This window comes from Epargyreus clarus, unplaced genomic scaffold, assembly GCF_041222505.1.
Source record: "Epargyreus clarus isolate Ecla_fem2 unplaced genomic scaffold, WU_Ecla_fem_2.2 ptg000007l, whole genome shotgun sequence".
NCBI classification, from domain to species: domain Eukaryota; kingdom Metazoa; phylum Arthropoda; class Insecta; order Lepidoptera; family Hesperiidae; genus Epargyreus; species Epargyreus clarus.
In genome coordinates this window covers 13,905,952-13,922,472 of record NW_027332215.1, presented here as the reverse complement: position 1 = coordinate 13,922,472, position 16,521 = coordinate 13,905,952, and the positions used below count along the sequence as shown (strand labels likewise).

At 42.3% G+C, this 16,521-nt stretch overlaps 1 protein-coding gene across 2 annotated transcripts in view; it reads right to left on the bottom strand.

The window, feature by feature from the left end:
• Positions 1-1,427: 1,427 nt before the first annotated feature.
• CalpC (calpain C) overlaps positions 1,428-16,521 on the bottom strand; it is a 43,982-nt gene continuing 28,888 nt past the window's right edge. Inside the window, exons 7-14 of one of the 2 annotated variants that reach the window (XM_073074755.1) lie at positions 14,731-14,796; positions 8,235-8,332; positions 7,309-7,541; positions 5,652-5,871; positions 5,043-5,382; positions 4,273-4,537; positions 3,391-3,449; positions 1,428-2,783 (exon numbers count right to left, since the gene is read on the bottom strand). In XM_073074755.1, coding sequence (XP_072930856.1) covers positions 2,757-2,783; positions 3,391-3,449; positions 4,273-4,537; positions 5,043-5,382; positions 5,652-5,871; positions 7,309-7,541; positions 8,235-8,332; positions 14,731-14,796 — 1,308 coding nt within the window. In that variant the 3' untranslated portion in view covers positions 1,428-2,756. The remainder of the gene's footprint in view (positions 2,784-3,390; positions 3,450-4,272; positions 4,538-5,042; positions 5,383-5,651; positions 5,872-7,308; positions 7,542-8,234; positions 8,333-14,730; positions 14,797-16,521) is intronic. The other variant, XM_073074756.1, reaches the window with a different exon arrangement.

The window sequence follows — 16,521 nt, the reverse complement described above, 5'->3', positions numbered from 1 at the left end:
GGGCCTGTATATTTTAGGAACCCAATATTTATTACGAGTAATTGTTTTTTATTATTATAATGAATTTTATTTAATTTATATATGTAGTTATTATACATATATAATGTATTTTTACAAATGACAATTACAGAAATCAACATGATGACCATATCATCAATTTCTGTGAGTTCCTGTGAGCACTATTTTTGTACTAAGTATATTATGTAGAATGCACGAAGATCAGTTTTTACTTTTTTTAACAAACAATATATGGTTTGATAATTATAATGGATTTAAAACAAATAATCATTTATATAATACTATGTACTATGTATAAAAGGAGATGTCATAATAGTTTTTGAAGCATTCATATATTTGATGTTTGTTCAAGTACTTAATTGTGAAGATATTTAGAATCTGTGGGCTAAAATCATAATTATTATTGGACAAACACTACATATTTCATTTTACTATTTCGTATTATTAATATTCATCATATTTGGTTGTTTTACTCTATAATTTATCTATGAATTATGTAACTTAATAATTTTAATAGCCACTGATATTTTGATGGTAGAAATTTAGTCAATTTTATTTGCATAATGAAGGAATGAAATATGAAAATAGGTATTAGTGTCTAGTCAGTATGTATTGTGATTAATGCAATTTGTATTTGAATGACTTATTTCATCTTTTAGAAATAAAGGAGTAATTATATAATTTCTTTTAATTTAAACACAATTTTTGTTATTAATTTGATATCTTTTAACTGCAAACAATTAAATTGAAAATGTAGTTTTGACGCTTGAAAAGTTTAGTGTCGATATTCTAAATGTAGATAATGTGGCGTACGCCCCAAGATGGTGGACCAATTATTTCTTATGCACCCATAATATGCGGATCTAATGAAAGAGTTTTCTAAGAAGAATACGATAAACAAAGGGCGTTAATTAAAGTTTGTTTGTAAAACCTTTTTTTTAAACATATTTTTTAACTTTAAATGAAAACAAAAACGAAAATCTATATTAATCATTTAACTATTAGTGTAGTCTGCGTCAAACTGCTAGTCCGCTCTGAAGTTGTTCACAACTACAAGCATATATTCCGTAGCAACGTAAGGGCATACTAACGCAGCTATATACCCATGGGCGAGAGCGGACAGCGGACGGGTCCCGGGAGGGGTCCCACGCTGTCTTCATCCCGCTAATATCTACAATTTACAATTCGACGCGAGTAGTTACTATATTCAGAGCGGACTAGTAGTTTGGCGCTGCCTATATCAATCGAACCAAACCAAAAGGACAGAAAAAGAATTGTTTTTGTATTAAACGTTGTGCTGGTGTGTCGAGCGTCCAAAAGTAGCTTCGACCGGCACTCAAACATATGCGGGCTGTACCTAACTTATTTTAGTGCCGTTTCTGAGAAATGAATTCAAGAAAATAACGGAATTTATATAATGTGTATCTTTATAAATTTTATTTACACTTCTTACATTATATTATCATGATCTATAGGTAATAGGTAGACACTAAAGACATCATCAAACAACCAGTTATTCATCAGTTTGGGATGAGATCGTTGTTATAAATCTACAAGTTTTTATACTTAAATATATAATCTATTTTAGGTAATAATACAATTTTATAAACATTAAAACCGAGTAACGTCCACAGATTGAAGGAAAAACAAAGCACTTGTTAATTAATGTTACAAAAAATGTAAATAAATGTTACATTTTTAACATTTATTTACATTTTTTGTAAAAGTTAATAAGGTTTTTTTTGTTAAAAAGGTGCTTTTTAATTTGGAGGTGTTTTGTTATATTTTTCCTGCAATCTATGGCATGACCTGGTAAATATCTTAATGACCGCATTTATGATATATATAATAATATTTTTCTCATAAGTATATACTAGATTGATAATCTTATATATAAAATTCTCGTGTTACAATGTTAGTTACCGTACTCCTCCGAATCGGCTTTACCGATTTTCACCAAATTTTATATGCATATTCAGTAGGTCTGAGAATCGGCTTCTATCTATTTTCATGCCCCTAAGTGATAAGGATTGTTCACCATTAACATTTTTTATTTATATGGCAACACGTTTGCCGGGTCAGCTAGTATAATATATATATAGCAAGATTTTATAGGTTTTCTTATTATTAACACGAAGGATAAATGTGTAACTAATTAGAGAAAATTACATTAAACAGATAGCTAATTATTCTTAATACATAGATGGCTTAATATTAGAAATAAAAGTAGTTTACATTATTTTGTAAGAACAAAAAATAATGCAGTAAGATTACATTTTATTGATTTGATTCAATTAAAACCTACTATAAAATAAATGAGCCAGATTCCTTCGATATTTGAGGAAATTATACAGTCAGCACATATAAAATGAGTGCCTACCCATAGGTAGGCATTTATATGTGCTGACTGCTGATTATTGAAACGTTTAGGAACTCGCGAAGTTATCTTACTTAATTTAGTGGAACAAGACTTTGGAATAGATAGTTCAACTTTGGGAGTTGACCAATTTATTAATTTCACCTATCTTGTAGTCCGCGCCAAACTGCTACTCCGCCCTGAAGTTGTTACCAGCAGGTGTATTTCTATATTCAGAGCGGACTAGCAGTTTCAGGCGGACTTTACCGATGATTACGTTTAGTTCCGTTGCGCCTTTCAAAAATCGAATAAATCTAACTAATTTAATTAAAATACAAATTACAGAAATGCTATTTTTATTCAATCCTAATGTTATCCAGGGTCAGCACGTCAAAGCTGACTTCAGCCACTGAAATCAAATTAATTAAGATAACTTAGTATGAGACAAACACATTTAATTTAAAACAATTTAAATTATTTTGCCAATTTGAAAAAGCAAACTACCCGGAAATACCTTCTTTGGAATCCAACACCAGTTTTAATAATAACTTTTCCTATGTAAAACAATTATACATACAGGTGTCGGTTTGCACTTAGCGGGTAGGGTATGCCAGATTTACACATCTCAGTGTGTTACTTATCTCAGGAAGCCTTAGCATCCTAATTTAATATGGTTTGTTCAATATTACTTATGAGATTAAAACATGAGAAATTTAAATCCAGCTTACCTGAGGGTCACATAAAAAGCAAATTATGTCATATTGTAGCTCATAAACACAAGACCCTGTAGAAACATGCCTTACGCCTATTTTATTAAATAAATATTTATATTATTTTACAGTTATTATTAGTTTATATAATTTAAGAGTTGCGATTTCATTTAGTCGTGTTTCACCGATTGTGTTTATGGGCTATCAAATATGCGCCTAGTAGCTAATTAATATTAAAATTAAAATCCCGTTACCGCATACATAATAATTAATAATATTTAATTTGCATTAATTTACTGCACCTACCTCTGAAAATGTTAAATTAAGTTTGAATGTTCTCGTTGAGCAGTTACTGAAGAACATATCTGAAATGATATGGGGATTCGATTATTCTAACTTTGAATATAGGTACCTGATTATTATATTAATTAAAAACTTCGCAGTCCATCATACCTTGAATTGAATGTTTACCATAATTTTAGACGATTGTAATATTTAGTTTACACGATTCTTCTGATTTCAATTACATAAGTATAGAAGGTATATACTTTAAAAACAAGTCGTTCTTTCAAATGGGCAATAAGAGGATATTTATTCTCAAACTGAGGTGAAACGCAAACTTGACGAAATTGCAACTCTATATTTAATTTACTACGTTCATGGGGTTAGTGAAAGTATTAGATATTTACTTATGTGCATTGTTATGTTAATATCCAGTAAAATATATATGGAAGTAAAAGTTTTAACCCAGTTAAACTAAACCGTAATATAAAATGTGAGTACAATATTATATTTTGAAAAGAATTTCTCGTACAAATATTCTGCTGGCTCTCCATTTCGTAGGGTCTGCGCCAAGCTTCTAGTCCGCTCTGAATATAGAAACGAATCGCGTTGCAACAGCAAATTGTAGATATTAGCGGGATGAAGATAGCGCGGGCCCTCCGGTGCCCGCTCGTACAAAGCGCAGTTAGTGTGCCCGCACTGTTGCTACGGAATATATATGCGCTTGTAGTTGTGTTCGACCTCATTGGCTCTTTGACTACGCCTGCGCGCAACAACTTCAGAGCGGACTAGAAGTTTGGCGCGGACTATTTGTGATTTCGTTATATTAAAGTAATAATTATTAAATATTCAAAATATATATTTAATAATAGGTTAACTATTTAATATAAGTCAGAAATGACTTACTGAAGGCTCGATGGAGGAGTACGACAGCTGACACGAAGTCCCCAAATCTTAACATGCCGTCTTTTCTCATGTACTTGAGTACGAGGAGGGCCAAGGCACGTTCTGGTACCACAAACCCTACTTCACGTAAAGCATCCCTTAGCCTTTCGGCCCGAAGGACTCCCATCTTTTCAGGGGCGTGCGCCCTGAACACAGCTTGCCAGTGCTTCAAACTGCAAATCAGGTCCTTGAAATCTGATAATGTTATGCGTCCCGTGCCGTCTTTCTGAGTTTTTTTGATTAATGAATATTATTCGTGTGAAAATTGTAAAATATTACTTTCATACACAAACCTGTACCTATTTGTTTTGCCTTCATACGTGTTGTTAATAAGAATATTTTTAGTAAGACCTAAGCTAGGTACCTACACTTTTACTTTGGTATTTTTTTTGTAACAGTAAGAAACTTGGTATTTGAGATTATTAAATAATTCGCCAAATGCGAGTCGAGCTCGCACAAGGCTCCGTTCCATCAAATTTTCATTTATTGTTTAATTTTAGTATTTGTAATTATAGCGGCTAAAGTAAAAGTACTAGTGTCTGTCTATTACAGTTCAAGAGATGAGATGAGAACAGCCATGTGACAGACAGACATACAGCGGAGACTTAGTAAGGGGTTTTACGCCCTTGGCTATAGAACCCTAAAAAGACGAGGCCTATTATATTAAATAGATATAACAAGTTTATAAATTGGTTTAGTAAACTTGTTCTAACATATATGTAAAAGGATACTTCCATAGACAGCACAATTTGTCGGCATGTCTCTATGGTAGCACAGCTCTTGATGTAGTCGTTGGGTAAACATCGCTCCAGCAGTTCTTGGAGCTCGAAAGCGTTTATAGTTTTGTGTTCATCTGCTAACTGAAGGAACTGGGACTCATATTGTGCAAAGCTACTGGACTCTGCTCCCGGGGGTGCCTTCAAAAGAGCCGCTTTTAATATCTGTGGTGCGTAGTCTAACACCTTCATCTTCAAAGGGTTAATAGAGTACACCCTGAGAGAGAAATTCGCCTCCTGTCGCGGCTCAAAGGTAGTTGGTATTACTAAGTATGCGCCAGCTTCTAATTGACATCTGCAAGGTAATATAATCAAAGTATAATTATACTTAAGTACCATCCTAACGTAATAATTTGTATTGGTAAAATACACAATACCTATGCAGTAGCAGTTGGACATATACGAGTACCTATACTTAATTTTCGCTTTGCGTCAATGCTATCACGGTTAAAGTTATAGAATTTCGCTTATAACAATCGCTGAGCTTCATAATTTTTACATTGATAAATAAAACTATAAATATTATTAAATGAACAAAGTAGTAGTATGTAAAATGTATCTCACCGCTCACTAACTTGTCGACTGTTCGTGTACTGAGAATTAATTGAACTCCTAGTTTTCTTGAAGAACAGCGGCGAGGCGGTTTCTTTTAAGCCCTTAGGTATTTTGTAAATGCTGAATCCAATGACTTTCGGTTCCATAATGCTGTGCTGATTTAGCGATATAATAACGGTGTCGGGTTCGTTCAACTCTAACTGTATTTGTGGGTTCATGTGGAAAAAGTCTGAAATGAAAAGTTTTTACTTTCTGAATTAAATATGAAATACCTAGTTCTTACATATAGGTATATTTTTATTTTTATTTACTCTTTATTGACCATGTTAAAAACAATGTGGTGCAAAAGGCGGACCTAATGATAAATAGCATTTTCTCCCTTACTCCGCCGGTACCGCACTGTACCTTAGGGATGTGTAATAAATAGGAAATAAAATAAAATGATAAAAAAGGGGAGAAAGGAGAACATAAAAAAGAAAAAACGAGAGAAAGAAAGAGAAAAATAATGAAATAAGATATAAATAGATAAGAAGTAGGTAAATACATTTAAAATTAATTACTACATGAAAATGAAGAAATATGGTATAGACACCATATCTAATGATGAACTAAATTACAATAGTGAGTAAAGACATTCTTTTTAAAAGTGTATTTGAAGCACATCTTTCTAAGTTCCTCAGGAAGAGCATTCCAAAGCCGCGCTGATTGGAGCGTGAAAGAATTAGAGAGAAACCCAGACCGATGAAGAGGTAAAGACAGAGCACGAGAATTAGAGGAACGAAGCTCCCGCTCGTGAAAATCACAGAGATACTGAAATTTAGATTTCAAGTATTCTGGAGCGACAGGGTCAAAAAGAACTGTAAAAAGAGAATTAAGAAAATGAAATTGTCTACGTTCACGAATAGAGAGCCAACGGAGCTGGCGACGAAAAGAGGAGATATGGTCGAATTTGCGTAGACAAAAATGAAACGTATGGAATAGTCAACAAGACGTTCAAGTTTGTTAAGAAGATCTTCGTTAATGTCAGAGTAACACACATCAGTATAATCAATGATGGGAAGGACTAAAGATTGCACAAGATACGTCTTGATCGAAACGGGTAAAAAGTTCCTGAAACGGTTAAGTGAGCGCAGCGTTGCGTAGACCTTCCGACTAATTTCACTAACATTAGCGTTCCAGTTTAAAGTTGAATCTATAAAAAGACCTACGTTTTTAACGACTGATGAAAACGGGATAACATTATTATCAAGAGTGATTGGCGAGACCATGCTTGACCATGCGTACATCGCATTCCTAAAAAAATACATTATGTAGGAATAATATTATTTTTTCTAAATGAATTACTTAGTATATTTCATTGATCAAATAATTTAAATTAAACTGTCTTGATTTTTACTATATAACTGATATATAATTATTTTATGAAGAAAGCAAGTAAGAAATTAACCATTATTAACCCACCCATTAGATTACTCCCATTATGGTACTCTACCACCATTAGGCAAGTGTTTGTCTTCTCCTAAATTGCTATAACACGGCTTATTAAACAGTAACATCAACATACATACTTAAATATAATGTTTTTATGACATTTTCTAGTGTAATATAAAGATTTTTTGTATTTGTCCTTGTAAAATAAATAAGTAATATTCAGGAGAATACTCACTAACGTGATTCCTGCATCCTCCGGCAGATACGCCTTTTTTCCATCGTCCTTGATGTGCTTTCAGCTGCCATTTCTGTTTCCCGTTCAACGTAAATTCAGCCAGGCCTGTTTCGGCGTCCAGGTGGACAACTTCTACTCGCGTGAAGATAGATTTAAAATCAGTGTACAACATCCAGAAACCCTTGGTTATGGATGTCAACCGCTCCCGATCATGCAGTGATATTGAGTTCCATCTGTTGATTTCAAGCTATTAAGTTTGATGTGTAGTAGTATGTATCTTATTTATCAATTTATTCTTTATACCATTTTTTTACCTCCCTTTTATGTGGTAAGTAGGATAGGTACAGTAATCCAAGGTTTGACCATGTCTATAGACCTTATCTACAGTTAGTTCAATAATATTTTTTTTATTAACGATCGTTAAAACACAGACGAAATTTACGTATATTATGAAATTGCATGAACATCAGACGTAATAATTGTTTGATAATGATTATTATTCGCGTTTTGTTTTAATTAAATACTTAACCATCTATATTTGTACTGCTGCTGACTGAATCTACGAGTAGATATGTATTTTTTAGCTCTCATTGTAATAAAATACTTAGTATTGTTTCACATAGATTAGTAAAGATTACTCACTCCTAACAAGAAAATGTAACCAGTTTTGACAATTGAAATAGTTGCGTAAAAAAGTTTTGCCACGTCTCCGTGCTAAAATGTCCCTAAAATATTTGAAATAATTATTTATTTATTATGTAAATTATGCAGTATTAGTTATTTATTCGTAAATGTTCTCTAAAAATGTTTTTATTTGTCAAGAATTCAAAAAAAAGAACTTACTTCTCAGCCGTTTGTGGCTTCATTTAATTTCAAGGCGGCGAAGTATCTTTACTAATCTATGTTGTTTCATGGTCAGTACTTACGTTGCTTGGTCCAAAACGACGTGTGTGACGTGCGTGTCCCCTGGCGTGAGAGGGCGTCCCAAACGAATTAGGTACACGGACCCCTGATTAGATTCCACCTACAAACATAATAATTTATTATTCATTAAATATTATTGAAGTAAAAAGTTCTTTAGGCTCGTTGGACATCATTGGAATGGGGAACAATCACTGAAAACGCGTGACAATAGTGTTTAGATATTCACAAATGTACACATTTGTGTGTTAGTGAAGCTAATAAGTCTCCAGACGTGTGGTACTACGAGTAACAGATATTACTAACCTTTTTTTTTTTTTTTTTTTTTTTTTTTTTTTTTTTTTTTTTCGTGGGGAAACCCTTCATGGGTTCCTCTCAGCCGCGGGGGCAGCGGAGAGGATATGCCGGACTCCTACCGGCTAAAACCCCACGGTGTTCCTCTGTACGCCCTTTGTCGGGACTGCGGGTACGCTATGCATTCGTCCGCGGTCCCGACGGCGTCTGCCCACCACAGGGCCCGTCTCTGTGTGGGATGGAGCTGGAGCTACTCCATCCCCTCGTCTTTGAGGAGCGCGCGGGAACACCGCGCGCGCCACCTCGAGGCTAATGATGTATTTGACGTAGGACACCCCCGTGTCCTACGCCAATGCCTCCGTTATGGGGGTAGGAGATGGGCGTGGGGAGCCCTCCTCCTACGCCCGGTTTTCCGGCTGCGGACAGGGAGGTCTGAGGATTTCTCTCTCTCCCTCTCCGCAGCCTCCTTCTGCGAGATGACTTCCTCGCAGAAGGATTTTACTCCTTTCCAAGACCTGTCGCTCCCGACCATAGCTTTTACCACGGCAGGGAGCGAGAGGTCTGGCCCCACTGCAGCGACGAGTACACGGCGCTGGCTGTCCCATGCAGGACACTCCTCCAGTGTATGCTGCGCCGTGTCCTCGTCGCAGCTACAATGGTGGCACTGGGTGGTTGGCTCCCTTCCGGCTATGCGGCACAGGTACTTTCCGAAACACCCATGTCCCGAGAGCACCTGTGCCATCCGGAAGGTCAGCGATCCATGCCGCCTGTCCATCCAGGCTTCTAGCACCGGACGGACAGCCTCCACAGTCCTGAGGCCAGCCGTAGGTTCAGCCAGCCTCTCTTTCCACTTTACAGTCATGGACTGTAGAGCGCGGAACTTCCGCTCTTCCTCCTCCTTGGGCGTGGGGTGTTCCTCCCGGAGCCGGAGGTCTGCGCGCCATCTATACATCGCAGCACAGACCTCCGCCTCCAGATCCCAAGGAGGGCACCCCGCCAATAAGCACGCTGCCTCAAAGGAGATGGTGCGGTATCCACGAATGACCCCGACGGCCATCACCCTCTGCGGTCTTTTTAAGAGGGTGATATTCTGCCTTGTCAGGGCCTTCGCCCATACGGGTGACCCGTATAAGGCCATGGACCGCACCACCCCTAAGTATAGGCGGCGGCTACTCATACTAGGCCCCCCGAGATTGGGCAGCAGCCGTTTCAACGCAGCTGCCGCTCCCATTAACCGGGGGGCTAAACGAGTGAAGTGCTCGCGGAAGTTCCAGCGGCTGTCGAGGATGAGTCCCAGATATTTCATATTTGACCCAACCTCGACACGGGTTCCACCAATGAGTATGTGGGACCCCCGCGGCGGTGCCTTCCTTGGCCCGTGAAAACACAGGGCCTCGGTTTTGGCGCACGCCAGTTGGAGCCCCAACATCTCTATCCTGTCAACCACCAGTGCCACCGCTTCAGTGGCAAGACGGGCAGCCTCCTCGTAGTTAGACCCCCGGGCAGTGACCAACGTGTCATCCGCATAGCAGGTCACAGTAGCCCCCGGGGGTAGGTTACCCCGCAGCACCCAGTCGTATCCGATGTTCCACAGAAGCGGACCAAGAACCGACCCTTGTGGAACACCGCACGTCATCGGCCGACTGAGTGTGTGTCCTCCGTGCCCCGGGTACGTTATGTACCTATCGGAGAGATAGGCTCCAACGATCCGGCTGAGGTAGAGAGGCACCTTATGATACTTTAGTGCCTCTCTAACGCTGGCCCACGGCAGGGTGTTGAAGGCATTTGCTATGTCGAGCGAAATAGCCAACATCACCCCGCGTCGGGCCACCGCCTCATCCGAGAGGGCCTTTACGTGCATAATAGCATCGATGGTCGATCTGCCCTCTCGGAAACCAAACTGATTGCCGGATAGGTTCGGCCCTACCTCTCCTAGATGCCTGATGAGGCGACCTGCCACAATACGCTCAAAAAGTTTGTCTGCCTCATCAAGCATTACTAGGGGTCTATACGACGAAGGACACTCTGCGGGGCGTCCTTCCTTCTTAAGAAGAATTAGGCCGCCCGTTTTCCACTGTCTTGGGACCGATCCCGACTCCAGACAGGCATCACATAGCCTGCGAAACCGGTCCCCAAGCTCCTCAAGAGCTATAACCCAGGCGCGGCCAGGTATTCCATCCGGCCCCGGGGCCTTATTCTTTCCCCGGAGCCTTAAAATGGCCACACCTAGTTCCTCCTCCGACACCTTTGGCACCTCCGTTTCCTCCGATCCTGAGGTGTGATCGGAAGGTGCCATTGTCGGAGGAGAGTGTGCCACTCTGGCTGGAAACAGAGTGGACACCACCTCCTCCAGTAGCTGGGGCTGGAGAGTCTCAGTCAGAGGGGGCGCCCAAGGGCGCATTTTTTCCCTTACGATCTTATAAGGGCGCCCCCACGGATCGTGACTAAGGGTCTGGAGAAGCTCCGTATTGGCCTTTTCCTTTGCCTGGCTTATGGACAGCTGTAGGGCCAATCGTCGCTCTCGATAGGCCTCATACAGCTGCTGCTCCACCGAGCCGTGATCGGACTCACGTCGGCGCAACCTGCGGTGCCTGGCGTACTGGCGTCTCGCCACTGTGCAGTCTGAGCGAAGCACTGCGATTTCGTGGGACCACCAGTACACCCGGCGTTTTGGGGGATGCGGCTTGGCACGGGTCATGCTTGCGTCACAAATATTCGACATGGCACCCCGGAACCATTCCGCCTCCCCTTCCACCTCCACAGGTTGAGGGGGAGCCAGCCAGGCCTGGACTATGGCAGCTTCTACCAGAAAGTCTTTATTGAGACTCCCCAGCACCCATCTCGGCGTCGATTTCTTTGGGCGACGACGGCCCGGGTGTTCTGGCGAGGGGGACACGTCGAACCGGATGTATAAATGATCAGACAGTGTTTCCACCCCCTCCAGAACATTCCAGCCCCGGACGATGCTTGCCACAGCGGGGGATGCGAACGAGACATCCACAATAGAACCCCCCCGCTGTCGCACGCATGTGTTTGCCGACCCTTGATTTAACACTAAGAGGCCGGTTGTCGTCGCCCACTCCTCCAAGACCTCGCCGCGAGCATCCGTCTTAGGGGAGCCCCATGCCGTTGACTTGGCGTTGAGGTCCCCAAGGACGAGCACACGGCGAGTCTGAATCTGTCCTATTAGGGTCTCCAACTCGCCCAAGAACTCCTCAAATTCGACAAGTAGTTTGTTGGGCGAGAAGTAGACCCCAACGAGGACGCAGTCCCGCCACTGCACAGCCACATAGCCCTTGCCCCTCTTGATCATAGTTAGGGGCGGCACACTAAGTGTTCTGGAGCTCGTAATGGCCACTAATCCATCTTGGTCCCCCACCCAGTTGTTAATTGGGGGGACAAAGTAGGGCTCCGCCACCACCGCCACTTCTATCAACCACTCCGCCATACTCTGAACTAGAAGGTCTTGAGCAGAACGGCAGTGGTTGATATTAGCCTGGAGTAGGCGATGGGCCATACTTAATTGAGTTGTGTGGCCATTACCTCCCCAGTCCCTCCTTCAGATGGGGGACTATCGGCGGCTGCCAGAGTAGATGTGGCGGCATTCGGAGCAGCAGTACCAGTAGCTGGCGCGGGAACGGGAGCAGGAGCTGTAGCGGCTTTGGCGCTCTTCCCTTTCTTTTTCGGTGGGGAGCACGCTTTACTCCCCAACCGATGCTCGGCCGGCCTATTTGCCGCCGCGCATACCGAGCACTTAGGTGTGCCGGTACATGCATTGGCTTTGTGGCCAGGTTTACCGCAGCGATAGCATTCTTCGCTGCGGTCAGCCTCTGCGGTGCACTGTGCTCTGACGTGCCCGCTGAGCAAGCACCGGAAGCACCGCAGTGTTCTTGGCTGCAGCACCTCCACTCTTGCTGAAACCCAGCCTATTAACAGGCGGCCGAGACTACCCATCTTTTTCACCGCCGTGACGGGAGCCCGCACCCAGACGGAACTGACGCCCCGAGGAGTGGGTCTAATTATACCCACATTTACTGCCTCCTTAGGGCAGCCTCCATCCCGTGCAACGGCGACAGCGACGTCCTCCTGTGATACGGAGTCGTCCAGGCCGGTGATCCGCATTTCTGCACATTTCACCGGTCTGGATACTATGGCGACTCCGTCATCGAGCGTCTCCCGGAGTTTCTCAGCAAGGGAGTCCGCCTTGTCGCCGCTAGAGGCTCCTGGTACCTCCAAAATGCGGGCACCTGTAGCAGCAGTACGGAATTTTAGACCGCTTATATTAAGGCTCGGGAGGTCAATATCCGCCCTCGCTTTTGCCAAAATTTTGGCAAAAGTTACTCCTTGCTGTTCGGCTGCCGGCTGCAGTGTAATAACTACAGCTGCGGAGCGAGGAGGGCGGAGCTTTACAGGCCCTGGCCGATTGGCTTTTGGCTTTTCGACCTTCTCGGCAGGAGTTTTCCTCTTCCCCTTACTGCTCGTTGCTGCCTGAGCACCCACCTGAGGATTTCCCTTCTTCTTCTTTCCCCGCTTGGTAACCAAAACCCACTGGCCCTCCTTGGGTGCAGGTGTCAGCGGGGGAGGTCGGTTGTCGGCCTTTTTTGAGGCTGGTACAATGTCAGCCTCCCCTTTTTTCTTCCTACTCCCATTCTCCTTGCCGGAGGCCTCCACCGGTCTCGGCACCTCTCGCTTGTTACGCGGCTTAGAGGCAGCCTCTCGCAAACGTGTAGCTGCAGTCAGGTGTACGCGAAGGCAGTCTACTCTCCAACGCCTCTAGGCGCGCATCTAGCATGCCCCCAACTTGTAGCAATATGTGCCTAGACAGCTCCTCATTGCTGTTAGCCGTTTGAGGCGACTCTTTCCGAGGCGAGCTGTTTTTAAGGCAAACTAACTCTTCCCTGAGCTCTGACATTTCTCTACGGAGATCTGCCATCTCTCCGTTCAGGCGTGTGTTTTCCGCCTGCAGTTTGGCAGTTTCTTCCGTAGAAGACCTAGAATGTAAGGCTTCTATTGCCACTATCAATGACTGGGCCGCCTCCTTCAGGGCCTTGTGAAAAGTACCCTTTAGGTGTTTCGACTTTGCCGTCACGTTAAGGATCACGCTGACATCCTTAAGGGCCTTCTCCTTTAATTCTAAGGCCAAACGATCGTCTTCCACTCCTGCTGAAGCTACGTTTGACGTCAGCTGTGCCTGTGTCGCCCCTTCACTGCAGGTCTCTGTTTGAATGAGGAACTCTTTCCTCCTGCTCTTAACTTTCGCCGGAGCAACTGTTGCGACTGGCGCAACATCTTCATCGCTCGACAGCGCTGTAACCGAAGGACTCAAATTTTGTCTCCTTCGGCTCCTCCACAGGCGGTTCCGGCCGGTACCCACCTGTGTACTCCCACTCACATCCGATACGGATGCCTCCCCCTCATCAATGTTTTGTGTGTTATGTGTGTTTGTGTGTGTGCGTGTGTTTTTTGTGTCGTGTGCTTTTGTTCTTTCTTTTGGTTTTTTAAATTGATCCGCCATTGTTGTTCCCACGAGTATGGGGGATAAGCGGTCCACCCGGGCAGTGCCCCCTGTACCCGGGTAAGCCTGGGCGTAACCCACCACGGTGTCGGCCGGTACCGTGGCGGGAGTCGCACTAGTGACTGGCCTCCCCGCCAGCCATGCATCCCCTCGCGGTGCGCCGCCGCTTGGGATTAGGGTGATTTTTTATAGAGGTTTTCTTCCTCGCAGTCCGGCCAATTAAGGCAAGACCCTCGGTCCCACCAGAGGCCGCGAGACATGACCACGACACCTCTCCTGGGTGGGATTACGATATCGACGGTAGCTAGGCAAATTACCGTAGCCTGCACGGTGGCACAAGTGCACACCGAGCCCGTCCAGGTCTCTCCCGATTGGAAGAGACTCCTCGTGCAGGCTATTCGCCTTGCACCTTCCCCGCCTGGTGGAACCATTTTGAGTCCCGACGAGGGTGAGCCACTCTTAGTCTGGACCCTCCCCACCAAGCCTGTCCGGTATGGGAATCCCTACCGGCATAGCCTTGGGGATCGTAGGGCCACGCAAGCCCCTCCACCACGACAAGGTGGCAGCTCCTCGGAGGGGAACAGATATTACTAACCTAACCTAACCTAAACAAACACCGGGCTCTAAAACGAAAAACGAAACTCCCAGTAATTGTTGCTTACTTATACTGACTTATAGTTTCGTAAATTTACCTTTTCTATATTGTATATTCTGTAGTTGACACCAGGTTCAATGTGATTTAGATTGTGGGACGTACTCTGAAATAAAATTAAATATAAAAAATCACAAAACAAAAAAAAACGCAAATATAATAAGTACACATATTTAAGGTAGCATGATAAACAAAGATATATATGTGTGTAAAACAAATAGGTGTGTATATGTAAGGTAGTGTCGCCGAAGATAGCCCGGCCCTTAAGATGGCCCACTTTTAAAAAAATACAGTTAAAATTATTCAAAACATTTATAATTTCGCGGGTTTAAGTAACTATTATCATAGACTAAAGTGCAAGTGCGTTTCGTGTTCAGAGCGCCGCCATTTTGAAGATAGATGACAGTTTGCTTCGTTATATCAAAATGATACACGTTTTATAACCTCCGATGAATAAACTTTTTTAAAAATTAGCAAATTTAAAGCAAATCACTTCGTTTTAAGCTGTGAAACTTCATATTTAATTTATTTATCATCGAATTACAGGTAAGTGTTATAATTTTATTTCCTTTTCTTGCATTTTCACGAGATTATACTGAACATGGGTGTAGGTTCCTATCATGGCCCTCTATATGTTTCCCAAACATAGCCCGGGCCTTTCAAGGATTATTAAAAATAGTTTGCCTAACATTTAATAATACTTACTTGATATTTTTTTAGTTCCTTTTCTAATTTAAAAACCTTGGACATGTGATATCCGTATAATTAAAAAAAAATACGAAAATTTAGCTTAATTTTGGTTTGACAACTATGGAATTTGCTTTTTCATACTAACAGAGTTAATGAATGTTATTCTTTTTGTTTTAAGTATTCTATTTTTTATCGTAGATTTAAATGGAGCCTCCATCTAAAAAACGGCGTGGGGAATGGACAGAGACACAGTTAAAATCTGCCCTTCAAGCAGTAAATAGCTGTCAAATGTCACAGCGAAAAGCTGCTGAAACATATGGCATACCAAGACGAACATTAAGAAACCACATAAAATCTGGTTCCACGAAGAAGATAACTGGTCGTGTCCCCATTCTTAGTAAATCGCAAGAAAAGGATTTATGTAAAAGGATTGTTAGGTTGTCTCAGGTAGGAATGCCATTAACACCCAAAATTGTTCGTAAGCAGGCTTACGAATTTTGTAAAGCAAATAATGTACCAAATCGTTTTAATGATGCAAAGAATATTGCGGGAAAAAAATGGCTAAAAAATTTTGTCAAACGCAATCCAGAAATTTCACTGCGAAAGGCTCAGTTGTTAAATCCCGCAAGAGCACAAAAACTCAACAAGCCTATTGTTGCAAAACATTTTGAAGCTATTAAAGATATCTACGATGAGTTAGATATTTCCAACCACCCGGAACGCCTTTATAACATAGATGAAAAGGGTTGTCGCCTAACACTGCACCACCAACAGAAAGTTTTTGCAGCAAAAGGGACTAAAAGAGTGCACTTCGTGAGTCAAGAGCACGCCGAAAATGTCACCATTGCTATGTGTGTTAGTGCGACCGGAAACACTGTGCCACCAATGATCTTGTTTAAAGGCAAGAGGTTGAGACCAGAATTTTCTGACAATTTGCCACCTGGTAGTTTGGTGAAAATGGCCCCAAAGGGCAGTATGACGACCGAGCTTTTTGTTGATTTTATACACCATCTGGGACAGAACAAAACTCCAGGAAAATGCCTACTAATTTTTGATGGAGCCTCTTCGCATTTAGACGCAAGAATCGTTGACGCTGCTGATGCCCATAATATTGTGCTGTATTGCTTACCATCAAATACGT